General features: G+C 38.4%; 1 protein-coding gene across 2 annotated transcripts; it reads left to right on the top strand.

The window, feature by feature from the left end:
* The first annotated feature begins 616 nt into the window (after nt 1-616).
* mknk2a (MAPK interacting serine/threonine kinase 2a) lies at nt 617-11,573 on the top strand. 2 transcript variants are annotated; one of them, XM_043219304.1, is made up of 14 exons: nt 617-753; nt 1,403-1,575; nt 1,661-1,748; nt 1,946-2,047; nt 2,135-2,232; nt 4,689-4,768; nt 5,173-5,246; nt 5,385-5,489; nt 5,568-5,623; nt 5,894-5,989; nt 8,443-8,637; nt 8,910-9,074; nt 9,180-9,220; nt 9,410-11,573. In XM_043219304.1, exons 2-14 carry the CDS (start codon nt 1,525-1,527, stop codon nt 9,696-9,698), a joined length of 1,440 nt encoding a protein of 479 aa, XP_043075239.1. In that variant the 5' UTR covers nt 617-753; nt 1,403-1,524; the 3' UTR covers nt 9,699-11,573. The 2 variants fall into 2 exon arrangements, with proteins under 2 accessions (XP_043075239.1, XP_043075230.1); XM_043219295.1 differs by having other exon boundaries at nt 5,385-5,623.
* The last annotated feature ends 2,801 nt before the right edge of the window (nt 11,574-14,374 follow it).

Genomic DNA, 14,374 nt, shown 5'->3' with positions numbered 1-14,374 from the left:
TTGTTGACACAGCCTGTAGATATATAAATAAACTAATGAAACAAATACAAATGTGTTACAGTTGCTTTCCGAGTCCTGTACACGTTTTATAATGTTTTAATACCTGCATGCGTTTCGTTTAGAATTTCATAGGAAATATAAAGACCAGTAGATGGCTGCAGTGAGCCACACATCCTGTCTGCTCACTGGAAACCAGTGGTTCTAAACATATTAAAATAATCTAACAGTACAAAAAGGATAACTATGACTTTGACACAGTTTTAAAAAATTTTTTTATATATATAAATAAATAAGTATATATATATATATATATATATATATATATATATATATATATATATATATATATATATATATATATATATATATATATATATATATAATTATTTTTAACACTGTACTATTTTTTCTACTGCCCGGTAGATGGGGCAATAAAGAAGTCCAGTGTAACTAAAGCGCCCGTCTAGTGGATACTATTGATCCAGTTTGTATTCTGAACAGATGACATTGGGAAAGGGACGCTCCGCCCCGGCAATTGAAATGTCCAATAGTGTTCTGAGTTTTTACCTTTGACGCTCAAAGAAATAATTTTGATTGGATGTGGAACGCAGAGTGGGCGGAGCGAAAGATACGACCTTATATATGCTTAGAGCGCTCAACTTCAGTTTACAATTGACAAACAGAGAGTAGTAACCTATTGCACGGTGGGTTGAGCAACGGCGTGAACGCTGGCGTCTCACGGCAAGTAACGGGGTAAGTGATGACTCCCTTTCAACTAAGTTACCTATAAAAGGGTTCCTGGAACTCTTAAAGACAAAATAAAACTCCCGTCTTTCTGACTGCAACCGCATGCAGGCCAGAGAGCGGTTACTCGGTCATACTGTTTAAAAATAGCTACTGTCAGCTTGTAAACTAAGATTAAATGGGTTGTGAGTTACTTGCATAAGACTTGTCAGTTGATGTATTTCTCAGTGTTAATATCAATTAAATTCATTCGTTGTTTTTTTCTTTCTTTTTAAACAAATTTCCTGACATTTTGCCTCTTACAATGTAAAACATATCTTTACATTTTTATCTTTACATAAGTCTTTACATAAGCTTTTTGGAGAGGGGGGGTGATGATACGCTCAGCTTTTTGAACTTGTTTGCTGGGCAACTTTTTTTAAAGCAATGAGACACTTTAAGAGTTGAGAATAGGTAACAAGTCCCTATCTGGATGCTTTAGATCATTCTTGGGCCTTGTGCCTCACTAAGTAGATCACTTATTGCAGCATTTCCTGAAGTTGGCTGGCAACATTGCTCAAAAAGTTGACCAGTGTATCATTATCCTTAGTCTCGCAAGACCATCTGTTCTGGGCTATATTGATGCTGCTTCTGTCTGTCTGTCTGTCTGTGTAAGCAGGAGTCATCTGTTGCACGACCACCTTGAGGTGATCAGATCAGAGGTGATCAGTATTTGATTAAAAGGAGCCACTGCACTGTAATCAAGGCACCAAGCTGCATATTATCTGAACATTTGAAAACATGGTGCAAAACAAAATCACGGAGGTCACAGGATTCCATCGCTCCTTCAAGGTTGGTTGCGACTTGCGATTTACCCAGAAGTGTTTCATGTGGAATGCCAGACTTTAATTTGTTACCCTTTTTCTCCTGTTCCTAGGGGCAAAATCCTTTTAAGACCGATGAATTTGTTGATTCGGGACCCCATGTTGACTCATCCTTCAAGTTAGACCGCTCGCCAAGGCCTGGTACGGATATTTTGCCTACATTTTCATTAATATTAACTCATTATCAGTCTTTGAGGCTAACGTAAACCCTCCTCAGATACTTAATGAGGTGATATTGCTTATCTCTCATGCTTTGTTAGGCAAAGTTCATAGCAGATTAGATTAATGGACTTGTCACACATTGTTGAACTTAAATGTTTTTTGTTGTTGTTTTGTAGAAATGCCATCCAGCCAGCCCATCGATATCCCTGATGCCAAGAAGAGAAATAAAAAGAAAAAGCGATGCAGAGCCACTGACAGTTTCTCCGGACGTTTTGAAGGTAAGCCCCTTGTTGTTTCATAAATGCTCAACCCTGGAGAGGTTTGCTCTCTGTAGAGGGGAGATATTCAAGCTTTTTCTTTTGCAGATGTTTACAAACTGCAAAATGAGATTCTTGGAGAAGGGGCTTATGCTGTTGTTCAGACCTGCATCAATCTGATCACCAATAAAGAATATGCAGTAAAGGCAAGTATCAGCACTCTCTTATTTAAAGCAGTGTATTGCCACACAAACTGTTGTCAGTGCTCACACAACTAGCAAATAATCAGCGTCTTATCTAAATTCAGGTTAAACTCCAGTTGCAATAGCAAAATACTCTTATGCTTTACCTAGATTCCCAGAGCACAACTGAAGCTTGGTGTAATTTGTCAAGCGGTTAGCAATGTGATTGGAGCTGATCTTATGATGTCACTCATTAAAACAGTGACAGTCAAACAGGTTTTTATATTGCAGCATTGGTTTGAGAGACATTTTTTATATATATATATATATCTCTCTCAAACCAATGAGAAAATAAAAGGCTTAAAGGAGGCAGCAAAATTATTAAACGGTTACAAAAAAGTGCTGAAACATTTAAAACAGAGTGAAAAAATAATAATATTCTGCTATATAGAGAGAATTTAGTATATTAAATATACTAAACAGTAATAAAATGTAATGCAATATTATGTTTTCTAATATTATTATAATTTGTATTTATTTCCTGAGTTGCTCCTTGAATTAAAGTAGTCTTTTACTCACCATCATTTTTTGTTTCAAACCTGTGCAACTTTCTTCATGTTGAACACAAAAGAAAATATTTTGAAGAACCAAACCATTAATGGTCCCCACTGACTTCCATAGTAGGGAAACTAAAAACCATCAACTGTTTGATTACCAGTATTCTTTATAATATAATTTTTATGCTTTTTTTTTTTTTTTTTTTTTTTTGTGAGCTCTTAAATGAAAATAATTTTAGCTATCACTTGTACAACAAAATTAGACTTCACAATATTTAAATTGATCTGATGAGCAGAAGGGAAACAAACTTAAAGAGCTGATTCTAAATTTTAATACATTGTTAGTATATTCTCTTAAATGATGTTACAGCTTTAATTATCTTTATTCGTGAAAGCTCAAGTGTTTGACTTTAGGAATATGAATTGAAGGAAGCGGACTTAATCTTAGTTATGTGCCCTGCCTTCAATGTAGAGTTACATAAGAATAAAAGGAGATTTATGCTGGAACAAATGGCTCTGTATCATCAGTGTTTCAACCCTCTTCAGGAAATACCGGACTGTATTTTCATTCATGGTTGTTTGAGCTGTGTCTATTTTATTTGTTATGTGGTGTCGTTATGTGTACTTCTTTCTGGAACAATAGCCTTCCAGTTACTGTGCTGCTGCTGTAGCTGTGGAACAAAAATATAAATGACCACAGTGCCTGCTCAGCAGAGAAACTTCCTCTTTTTTTTCAGTTGTTGATATTGTGTAGCAGGACATGTAATCTTTGAAAAAGCAGTGTGGTGTCTCTCGCTACATCGATTTTGACCTCTAGTAGATGGAATGGCGATATATAAAGAAAGCTGTGGGTGCTAAATGAAGCGTGTGCAGGATGTTCATGTGACATTTCATTGCAAATGTTCTGTAACTTGCCAAAGGGGACACAAAATTAAAAACGTGTTCTTCACGTTGCTGATGTCATGAAATATTGTTAGATTCCAATAGTCTTATGAGCAGGTGCTCTTATGAACGCTGGAGAAGGAGGAATTTTGTGATTTGCTGTGAACCGTATAATTAGGGTAAAATGTTTGGCTAATGCTTAGCCATTCGGGATACTGCAGCAATGCTCATCTACACATAAAAATGAATGTCACCGTTAAATTACATAGAATAACAGTCGAGGTAAATGGATTTTGTTAGGTACAGTCAAAAGCAAAAAATGAGAATTGTAATTTAATCGCCCTCAAGTAGACCCAAACCTGGAAGGAAGATATTTTGAAAAGTTCGTAACCAAGCTCTATTGACTTCCAAAAACTTCCAAAGTTTTTATGGGTTTGGAACAACATTGGGTAGGCCTTTAAGTTCACTGCTGTACACTATTAATACATTCCCAACTGTTGATGGCCTTTCGCTGGCTGTGCACCCAGAAGGTTAAACCAGAAAATTGGTGGCATTGTTGGTGTATTGGAGAATTTAATTGTCATTTAATAAGCCCTTCTTTTGGTGTGAGATCTCTGCATCGTCTGTATTGCACGCATGGTCTGGCTGCTCTGTATGTTGTGAAACCTGATCGTCCGTGTAGTCCGCCAGCTTGTAAAGCCTGACGACCATGTGGTGACCTGCTGAATCAGTGGTCTGAGATGTTCTTTTGTAGGCAGGCAGTGGCGTGTCATCTGTGTGCTTGCTAATCTCTCACACGCGCCGAGTGAGGGTGATCCGCAAAGGTACACACAGATCTGTCGACTCAAGCTCGATATTGAGATGACGTGTACATGTCTAAGGGTGTTACCACTTAAGAATGAATGTGTACCTTACGGTCTGTGTCCAGGTAGCAGAAGAGGCGGCAAAACTGACTCAGTTCTGTAATTCAAGGTCGGAACACAATGTGTTCTTCCTAGGGTTTGTATTGGGTCACTAATATAATGTTTCGATGTTATACAGATAATTGAGAAGAGGCCAGGCCACAGTCGGAGCCGTGTTTTCAGGGAGGTGGAAATGCTCTACCAGTGCCAGGGCCACAGGTACGGCACACTCTGTGTGACACTGCTGATCTGTTCGAAACCACTGTGGTATTTCTGTAACCAACTCTGGGGCCAAGGGGAGAGAAATTGTATTTGAATCTCCAAACTGAACTAGAGCACCGATTTTATAAATGGCTGATGTGATTTAGTAATGATTTAAGGGATTATTTATGCATCTTTGTTTGAAGTATCATGCGTTTAGCTTGGCTAAATGAAAACCGTCAATCAATTGTGGTTAAGTCTTATGACTGTCAGGATGCTGCCTTTAGACTGTTTAGACTGCAAGAAGGTTTTGGGGCAAGGCTTGAGAAGCTCTTTGAAGACTAATTGAGAAAGATTCCTTTTTAAGTTTCCTTACAGTATGTGTAATTGATGGCTAATGTTATTGTCTTTTCTCACCACAGAAACATTTTGGAACTGGTTGAATACTTTGAGGAAGAGGACAAATTTTATTTAGTCTTTGAGAAACTGAGAGGTGGTAAGTGTTTGTTTTTTTAATATTACTTTTTCTAAAGTAAATGCTGCCTTAGTGAACACAAAAGCACATTAAACCAGTTTCTTATTTTGTAAAGAATCTATAGTACTACATCTTCATGCATTTTATTTGTACTCCCAGGATCTATTTTGACTCACATACACCGAAGACAACACTTCAACGAGCAGGAAGCCAGCATAGTGGTGCAGGACATCGCCAGTGCTCTGGACTTCCTACACAACAAAGGTTGGGACCTTTTTAGTGTTGATATGACATCATGCATTCTATATGTTATTAATATAGATGATCGTTATGTCTTGTTAGGAATGGCACATCGAGACCTAAAGCCAGAGAACATCCTCTGTGAACATAGTGACAGGGTGAGTCTCTCTCTGTGCATGAGGAGACATGAGACATCTGAGGAGAACACACATGCACTGCATTTCTGACCAGATTTTTGACAAATCTGTTGGGTACAGTAACATTTTATGTGCTTTTTGCACTTTTCTTGAACGAAAACATGAATTGACCCGGTTATCTGTTTAGGAATACACAGTGGCCACTCTTAACTCATTTCACAGTGAGATTTATAGTTTATTTATTATTATTATTATTATTATTATTATTTTTTTATTTATTTATTTTTGTAGATCTCTCCTGTGAAGATCTGCGATTTTGATTTAGGAAGTGGAATCAAACTGAATAGTGACAGCTCTCCCATCTCCACCCCTGAGCTCTTGACTCCGGTGAGTTTATCACGCATCTGATCTGGATTTTTTTATTTTTTGATGTCTTTAGACTGCAGGGTGGCCAATGACCTGTATGATATAGCATTATTTAATTTAGAAAAAAAGTTAAAACAAAAACAAAAAACCCCACAAATGGCAGAGTTATATGGCGGGTGATTTTGTAGGAAAAGGTGAGCGTAGTGAGGGTCCTGCATTTTTAATTTGGTGTTCAATGAATCAAGCCATTACATCTAGCCAGGGTTTTAAATGTCACTTTTATTTCCACTTTACTGCATTGGTCTTCTAGATATCAAAATAAGAAGAGCAGAGATAAAAGTTATTGATTTAAAGCCACGGCCAATAAACCTCCAAGTGATCACCCCCAGTTACCGAGTTTTGTGAGGGTTGAACATCTGTTTGATGTGACGCGTTACCTTGGGTCAAAGAACTGTCAAGATTACGGATCAAGGACCACAGTAGACCAAGTGGTTTTATTAGCACTCTGAGTCTAAAGAGAACAGGCAAAGGTCTTTGAATGCGAATGTCTACATGTACAGAGGGCATAAAGAAAATTCCTGATGGAAATCCTTTCACCCATACCTCAGACTTATCCCCACACCCTGGCGTTTTTAGATGCTTTTGAAGTCTGGGTTACTAGAGGCTTGTGGTTTTGTATAGTTTGTTCTTTCTGATGTCTGCGAGTTTTCATGAAGACTTTCCTTTGTATCCGGAAGGAGGCCGGTCAGAACTTGGACGGTGGATCCTCTCCATTTACCTTTTTGTTTTGAGCACAACTGCACCAGAATGTTCAAGAACAAATCCATGACACAGTTCTACACTGCATTTCTCTACACTACATTTTTACCTTTTTATTTTCAACTCTTTAAATATTTTCAACTCTCTTTTGTCTTTTCTCACTGTTGCATAACTGGTTTAGTTTAAAAAAAAAAAAATGGATCTTCACATCAAATATGGTAAATGGAAATTTTTGAACATTGAATTACAGATACTTGCAGTTTTCAACCACAACTGTGGTTTAACTTTCTAGAACCGTGACCAGGGAAACTCCCTAATTTTGCCAGAGCTAAAGTCCTGTCTTGCCACGATAACATTCCCTTCATAAACATCCGAGAACATACAGTTATTGAGACTGATGCAATGCCAGTGCTAACTTTCAGTGGCTGAGGTCACCGACATAAACAAGATTGAGTTACTTATCGTCTCTGTGTACATTTACACTGTGTACATTTTGTTTTTGCCCTGTGCACCGTTACACTCTTGTGTTCGGCAAATTGTATACAAATCCTTTCTCTGTAACGTACATTGTCTGGAAACAATCATAAGATCATTTTTAATCATAAGAGGAAGTGGGTGGGGCTGTTCATAAGCTACAGCAAATCCTAAGATTCCTCGTGCACAGAGGAGCATTATGTAAGAGCCCAGTCATGCTGAAAGCAGAATCAGCCAGGCAATAAACTGACAATTGTGGATCATTACTGGACTATCTGTAATTTGTTGAATCATAATATACTTGTATTCCTAATGTGGGACAAGTACTTTATGTTCCAATTGTGTTTCCACAATTAGGTGATCTTTTTGAAGTAAGACCTCTTGGTTATCCAATCAGATTACAAAGCGTTTGATAACTAGACGCTTGCATTTTATCATAGTACACTGTATTTTTGTATTCAAAGTGATGCGTCTGACATCCTCTGTTTGCATCCATGACTCATACAGTAGTTGTGTAACTCTGTTACCAGACAGCTGCGCGTCCATAAAATATATAAATAAACGAATTTGATCATGTCCTGCTAAACTGCTAACCTCCTATTCGCTCCCCAAAGTGTCTCTGCTCATTGCATTAAGTATTACTGCACCATTCAGAATGTCTATTCGTGTGTGTTATGTAATGCTCGAGGAGGGTTGGGACTTGTTTATGTCCAGTCAGTGTAGAGTGGCTTAAATCCTTTTTTTTTTTTTTTTTTTTTTTTTTTTTTTTTTAAATCCCCCACCCCCCCTCGAGCAGCAACCTTTTTGGCCTAGTTTCCACATGACGCAGTGCAGACAGCAGCAGCAGCCTGTGGGCCCTGCTGGAACAGTTGTCCGCTGACGCGTCCAGGTCTGAATCGGATCAGGCCACCCCAGCTTAACTCAGAACAATGAACTTGATAATGCCCTGCAGGTGAAAACAAACAGGAGAGGCCAAGCCAAGGGAGGACTGGGAGCTCTGATACATGTTGGAGCTCTAGATAGCTCACCTTGTAATTTATCGTACTTTTGTACTTGTCCAACCAAGAGACATGCTGATGGGACAGTAATAGTGAACATGAAGCGAAACAGGATTGTTCCTCTCTGCTCTACCCACCAGTTCTTGCGGCCTTTGAAACCCATGTGGGAAATTTGTGGACTTTTCCGTGTGTATGAGGTACATATAAGTACATATTTACAGTATGTATTTTTTATTGTTACAGTGTGGTTCAGCTGAATACATGGCCCCTGAGGTGGTAGAGGCCTTTAATGAGGAAGCTAGCATCTACGACAAGCGCTGTGATCTGTGGAGCCTTGGCGTGATCCTCTACATCATGCTGAGTGGATACCCGCCCTTTGTGGGCCGCTGTGGAACAGACTGTGGTTGGGACTGGGGAGAGCCCTGCCAAGCCTGCCAGGTACACATACACTTGGGCACGATACAGGGTTTTCTGGGAAAGAGTTTAGTATTGAAGGAAGTGAAAGTTTAAGACTTTCCATTGAATCATGGCAGGTCTAGCAACCTGGTTTTATAGCCAGAGTTTGATAAGGATTGCCCGACTAAATCGACTTAATTGCCCTAAGTTTATTTACATTTGTCAATTTAAAAGGGGGGAAAAACTTGAGTCTAAATGATGATATTGCTTCTGCAAATTGATTTTCAATACCATTCATCACATTGGGTCAACAGAGCATGCTGTTTGAGAGTATTCAGGAAGGCAAGTATGAGTTTCCAGAGAAGGACTGGGCACACATCTCCCCTGCAGCCAAAGACCTCATCACCAAGCTGTTGGTGCGGGACGCCAAAGACCGCCTCAGTGCTGCCCAGGTTCTGCAGCACCCTTGGGTCAAGGGGGTAGGTCTACTCCCTTCCATCTTTAGGATTCCTGAGACTCTATTTAACACCAGATATGCTATAAATCATGTTTTGTGACCCCATTTCTGTTGTTGTTCACCTTAGTGTGCACCCAATGCTGTTTCTGCATCCATATTACATCAGAGGTGAGTACATTGCATAATAAATATCCTGTTTTTAAATACCTGAGCACACCTACCAATTAAAGGGTTATTTCATCCAAAAATGTAAAATGGCTTAGTAATACATTTATGAAAACCAGGAGCAATAGTTTTGACTCTGAATAGCAGATCATTAATCACACCATCCTTACGTTCTGTTCTTTCTTTCTCCAGGGGTGGTAGCGCTCAGGACCTGACGTTCTTTGCAGGGCAGGCCGTAGCCATGAACCGGCAGCTGGCTGAGAGGGAAGAGAGCGAGGAGCAGCAGCAGCAGCTAGAGAAGGAGCTTTGCTCTCCGCTCATCCTCTCCTCCGGGTCCGGCTCCATGCTGCTGTCTCCTTCCTCCAGGTCCAGGCTGGCCCTCCGCAGGAAGACCGCAGGCAGCCAGCACAGAGGGCCGGTGTGCGCCACTGAATTACGCCAGCTCCTCGCCCCGCTTGTGATCGTAGGAGACTGTGCCTGATCCCAACTGTGTTTTTCCAGCCTCTGCCCTCCACTGATGACTATTGATGACACTCTATCGGCATCTTCAACTAGGCAGTGCTTTGATATTTTGACCTCTCTGCCCACTTATTTTGTGGGCTCTAAGCTCTTGTGAGAATGATTCTCATATTTGTAGCACTTAAAGCACCTCAAAGGCCCCTGCTAACAGTTTTGATTGGGTAAAAAGCTTGTTGTGGCCAGAAAAAAAGACTTGTTGATGTCTGAGTCCCAGGAATCTGTCTATATAATGTTTACGAAAAACTTTGGGAACCAAAGGACTTAACTTCATCATCTAAAGCTGAACCCCACCAAAGCCATTTGATTTCTAAGCATCAGGAAAAACATTCAGCTCTTTGCCTTTTGAGCTCACATGGGGACCCCCAGCGGCCAAATCATTCAATTTTGTACTTGTGTCATATTTGAGACTAATTTCTCGCTCTCAAAATTATATTCATGGCTGACTGAGACTATGTAAGGGTTGCTGGGACCTAAGTGGCAAATGATTTATTATTCAAGTTATCCAGGGCAGAAATTGCAGCCATGATGTGTGGGGTTTCTCTAGTCTGAATCATCAAGGACCTCATTTACCAGTTTCACTCCACTACAGCAGAAACCTCAGGATCTCTCTCCGAATGAGAAACCAAAGCATATTTTAAAGCAGAAAAACTCAATTTATGTTAATTCATTGGTGTTTTTACGTTTTAGTTTTGTCCTTGCACTGGAAAATTTTGCCTTTTTTCAGGGAGATGGAGCAGTGCAGCACAACTGTTGTACTTGGCCTCTTAGGAAAACGGGAATTAGTTGCATAATCATATTTCCTCCCCCTTTTTATTTCATGTTTCATCCCCTTTTGACCTGCAATATAAGGAACTGCCAGAGGTCCACTTCAATATCCTATTGCAAATTTAGAGCAATTCTCTACCATTTTCATTTCCAACTACATTTTCACCATTCATTCAGTTAGTCATTGAACATTTTGTGAACACACGGGCTCTGTCAATGACTCCATTCACTGTTTGAATAAAGGTGATTTATTCCATAAAAAAAAACCTTAAGTCCTTTTGTACTTGTAGACCTGATATCTAATGAAAAGGTGACGCTCATTATGCAAGAAACTTCCAAACATACCAGTGTGCTATGCTGCTTTTTGTGTGTGTGTGTGTGTGACAGAAAGGGAGATTTTCATCTTCCTTTTTTAAAATGTCTGTTTTTTTGTTTTTAAACATTTAAGGATGTAGAACTTGTATGAGAGAATGTGAGGATTTCCCCAGTCTTTTTTTTTTTTTTTTTTTGGGTGGGGGCGTGTTGGGGTCCTCTGCACAGATTAACAGCTCAAATTGTTCCTAAATGCTACTTGTTACTGTTCCACTTTTTTTTTTTTTTTTTTTTTTTTCCTAACATGACTGTAGACACTTTAATCTTTAAAAGGTATTCTTGAATGGCCTCACCAGCAAACATGCAACTCAACAAGGAACAAAACCAAGATCTCCTTCCTGAGTGAAGCAAAGCTGATCATTATTTTATTTTATATGGTGATATTTTTTTTTTTTTTTATTCTTTAACTGCATACACTGTTGATTTTCCTTTTTTCTGATGGAAATCACCTTGGAATATGCTGAGTTTAGTCTTTCTTTGAAAATGACCTCATTGTTTTTATTTTTTTACTTGCCATTGCATTTTCATTTAATTTTTGAACCCCCTCATACATGAAAATTACTAGTCTACACTTATTTTAGGGACCAGTGGTGTAGCTTTCATGTTTATCTTGTATTTTCATGTGGTTGTACCGTTTTTTTTGTTTCTCATCTGACCGGGGGGGCCAAAAATAAAGAACATGGAGAATTGTTCAACAATGGTTACAGTTTCCCTTTTTTTTTTTTTTTCTCCCCAACTACTGCTGCTACTACTACGGCTAATGCTAATAATATGATTGACCACCTGCCAGCAAAGTACAGTTAATTTGTATTAAGAGAGCATAATGCATCTTTAGAGAAGCTTTAATATTCAGCTTTTCAAAGATTCACAGAAATGGAGAAGGATTTTTTTTTTTTTTTTTTTTTCCCCATTTGTACTTGCTCGCTCTCTCTCTCTCTCTCTCTCTCTCTCTACAAAAACGAATTAATCATTTAACTGTCCTTCATACACTCGGATGTCATTTTTAGCGTCTGTGTGGATAAGATGGTCTTCACAGCTTTAGCAAACGTTTAATTATCCCATAACACGTAGTTCACATACTTTTACATGTAGGCTAAATGCTCACTGCCTACATATCAGCGAGACCTTCACCCAGACAAATGCGTCGAGATAACGTTAATGAATGGCCGCGCACGTGGATTCATTTACTTTGGGGTAAATGAGGGAGAAATATAGCCATAATTGTAAAGTATCCAGATGTTTTACTGTTATTTTTATGTCTTTATTCTCAGTGGTGAATATTTGGTATTATTGCAGGCCATGCTGACAAGATGCCTGAATATTTAGTAAGGATGAACATGAGGACATGATATTAGCGATTGTGGCAGTCGCTTAAAAAGCATAATATGAAAAGTAGGTTAAAGAGTGAACAAAAAAAACGGCTCTATAATGTATATTCTGTATTGTGGAAACGGCAAGATTGAACCATAGACTGAGTTGAACATAAACACGAGCTCCCCCCAGTGTTGAGATCTCGTTATTATTTTGTCGGATAATTTCAATTCTATATAATTTAGAACAACGAAAAGAAAGTTTAACCTTTCTCCCTGAAAGTGTGAGACGCATTTATGTTCTAATTTAAAAATGCTTCATTGCTTTCTCAGACTGCTGGATAATTGTCTATCACAGATCCTTATACTAAACAAAACAAACAGAACATCATCAAAACGAATTATTTAAGATGCTAATAGCAAATGAGATTTTTTTTTTTAACAAGACGGGACATGTTGAAAAGAATCATGGAGAGGATATAATGAATCAACATAAAAGGCTTCCCTTGAGATGAGACAAGTGAAAGTTTATAATTTAGCTATTTAGTTAATTGTTAGTAAAACGCTAAGAGGACATTATCAAACATGAGCTTTAGCTGTGACGAAGAAAGCATTCATTTACATCCACATCATCATCTTCTGTAACTGTTCAGTGTTCAGAAGGGCATCAGACACTGGACTGAAGAACAACACAGAGCAACTGTGGCATTTACAGCTTCATCCTAAGAAGAATATTGAATTCTGTATTTAACATCATGCAAGAGGAGATACCGTACATTGGAGAATACGATTAAATGTACAGTTTTTCATTTACATGACAGAAATGTAGGCGTTTTTTCATTGCTTCTGGAACACAATTATCAGTGCCGCAGTTGTTGATATGATGAGGAAACCCCCTGTCTTGAACAGCATGTAGAATATCAGGACTGGCTCCAAGACGCCTTACGAAGACAGAAACACGCACAGACACTTACATGAAATGCACTAGAACTAAAGCTGTAGCTTCACAGGCGTCATTCACTAGCAAAATAATACAAACATTTTCATAAACTCGCATCAGATAAAACTGAGATTTTATCAAGGAAAAAGGACAACTGTTGCAGAACTTTTTAACTTTTCTTTGTGAAAATTGTGAAAACTGAACTCATATTTTGGCCAGAAGCAGCAGTTTAGGCATTTAAAATACCTTGATGAATTTGTTTTTTACAAACATGCTTTTGCTTGGATCCTTGTTATGTTTTTTTTTTATCATATTCTGACGGCACCCATTCACTGCAGGTGATCCAACAGTCATGCAATGCTATATTTCTCCAAATCTGTTCTGATGAATAAACACATCTACACATTTCGGATGACCCGATGGTGAGTAAATTCTTTCTTTATCGGAAATGATTATTTATTTTATGAAATAATTATCTATTCCAGTCATCTAGATTCTGTGTGCTGATGGATTAAGTCTCAGAAATTAAGAAGTTGATGCAGAAACTTACTCGATGGTGTGTGTCCTTGGTATGTGGTATTAGTCAGAGATGATGTGGTTGTATTTACAGTGGATAAGATTTCTGATGTATAAGTTGAAGGAAAACTACAGTCTGAATAACACACACACAAACTTTCTTAAGTCATAAAGTTTTCAGATTTGAATATTTTGAAAGATCCAAGTGGATTTTACACTCACCTGTCACTGTTAGATATACCCTGCTATTTAAACCATTCTCCGTTTGGCAGGTATATCTTCCTGAATGAGTCTTATTAGCACTACGAACCGGTATGGAGATACTGTTATTGGAAGACGTAAAAACATGTGGGATATCTTCTTTTACCAGTTTTACATGGCTTGATGGTCCAGTACACTTTAACTGGCACGTAATGTTAAAGTCCTGACCAGAGCAAACATTTGTTCCTCCTGACACTCCAATAATGGGCTGACAGCCACCTAAAAGAAATAATTATAGACATGTATAGCTCTCCAAATATGTAAAAAAAAAAGTAAAAAAGTTGCTACGTACCTTTTTTTTTTTTTTTTTTTTTTTTTAACTTACCACTTATATGTGATGAAATTAGCAGCAGCGCAATAAATTTCAGAAAGCACATGTTTGAACTGAAATGTGACCAACCACCGAGGTTTGAGTAGACTCTGCAGAGAGACAGGAACTCGCAGGTTGTGAACAAATTACCCAAGCTGTGGTTT

This window comes from Puntigrus tetrazona, chromosome 2 (genome assembly GCF_018831695.1).
Source record: "Puntigrus tetrazona isolate hp1 chromosome 2, ASM1883169v1, whole genome shotgun sequence".
Lineage (NCBI taxonomy): Eukaryota > Metazoa > Chordata > Actinopteri > Cypriniformes > Cyprinidae > Puntigrus > Puntigrus tetrazona.
The sequence above is the reverse complement of the archived record's forward strand: the minus strand, read 5'-3'. Positions and strand labels throughout refer to the sequence as shown.

Bases quoted from the DNA above. Each gene is read 5' to 3' on its own strand.
- mknk2a (XM_043219295.1), top strand. From the start codon at position 1,525: ATGGTGCAAAACAAAATCACGGAGGTCACAGGATTCCATCGCTCCTTC. The intron at 5,990-8,442 runs GTGAGTTTATCA...TTATTGTTACAG, and splicing joins CCCCTGAGCTCTTGACTCCG to TGTGGTTCAGCTGAATACAT. The intron at 8,638-8,909 runs GTACACATACAC...TTGGGTCAACAG, and splicing joins AGCCCTGCCAAGCCTGCCAG to AGCATGCTGTTTGAGAGTAT.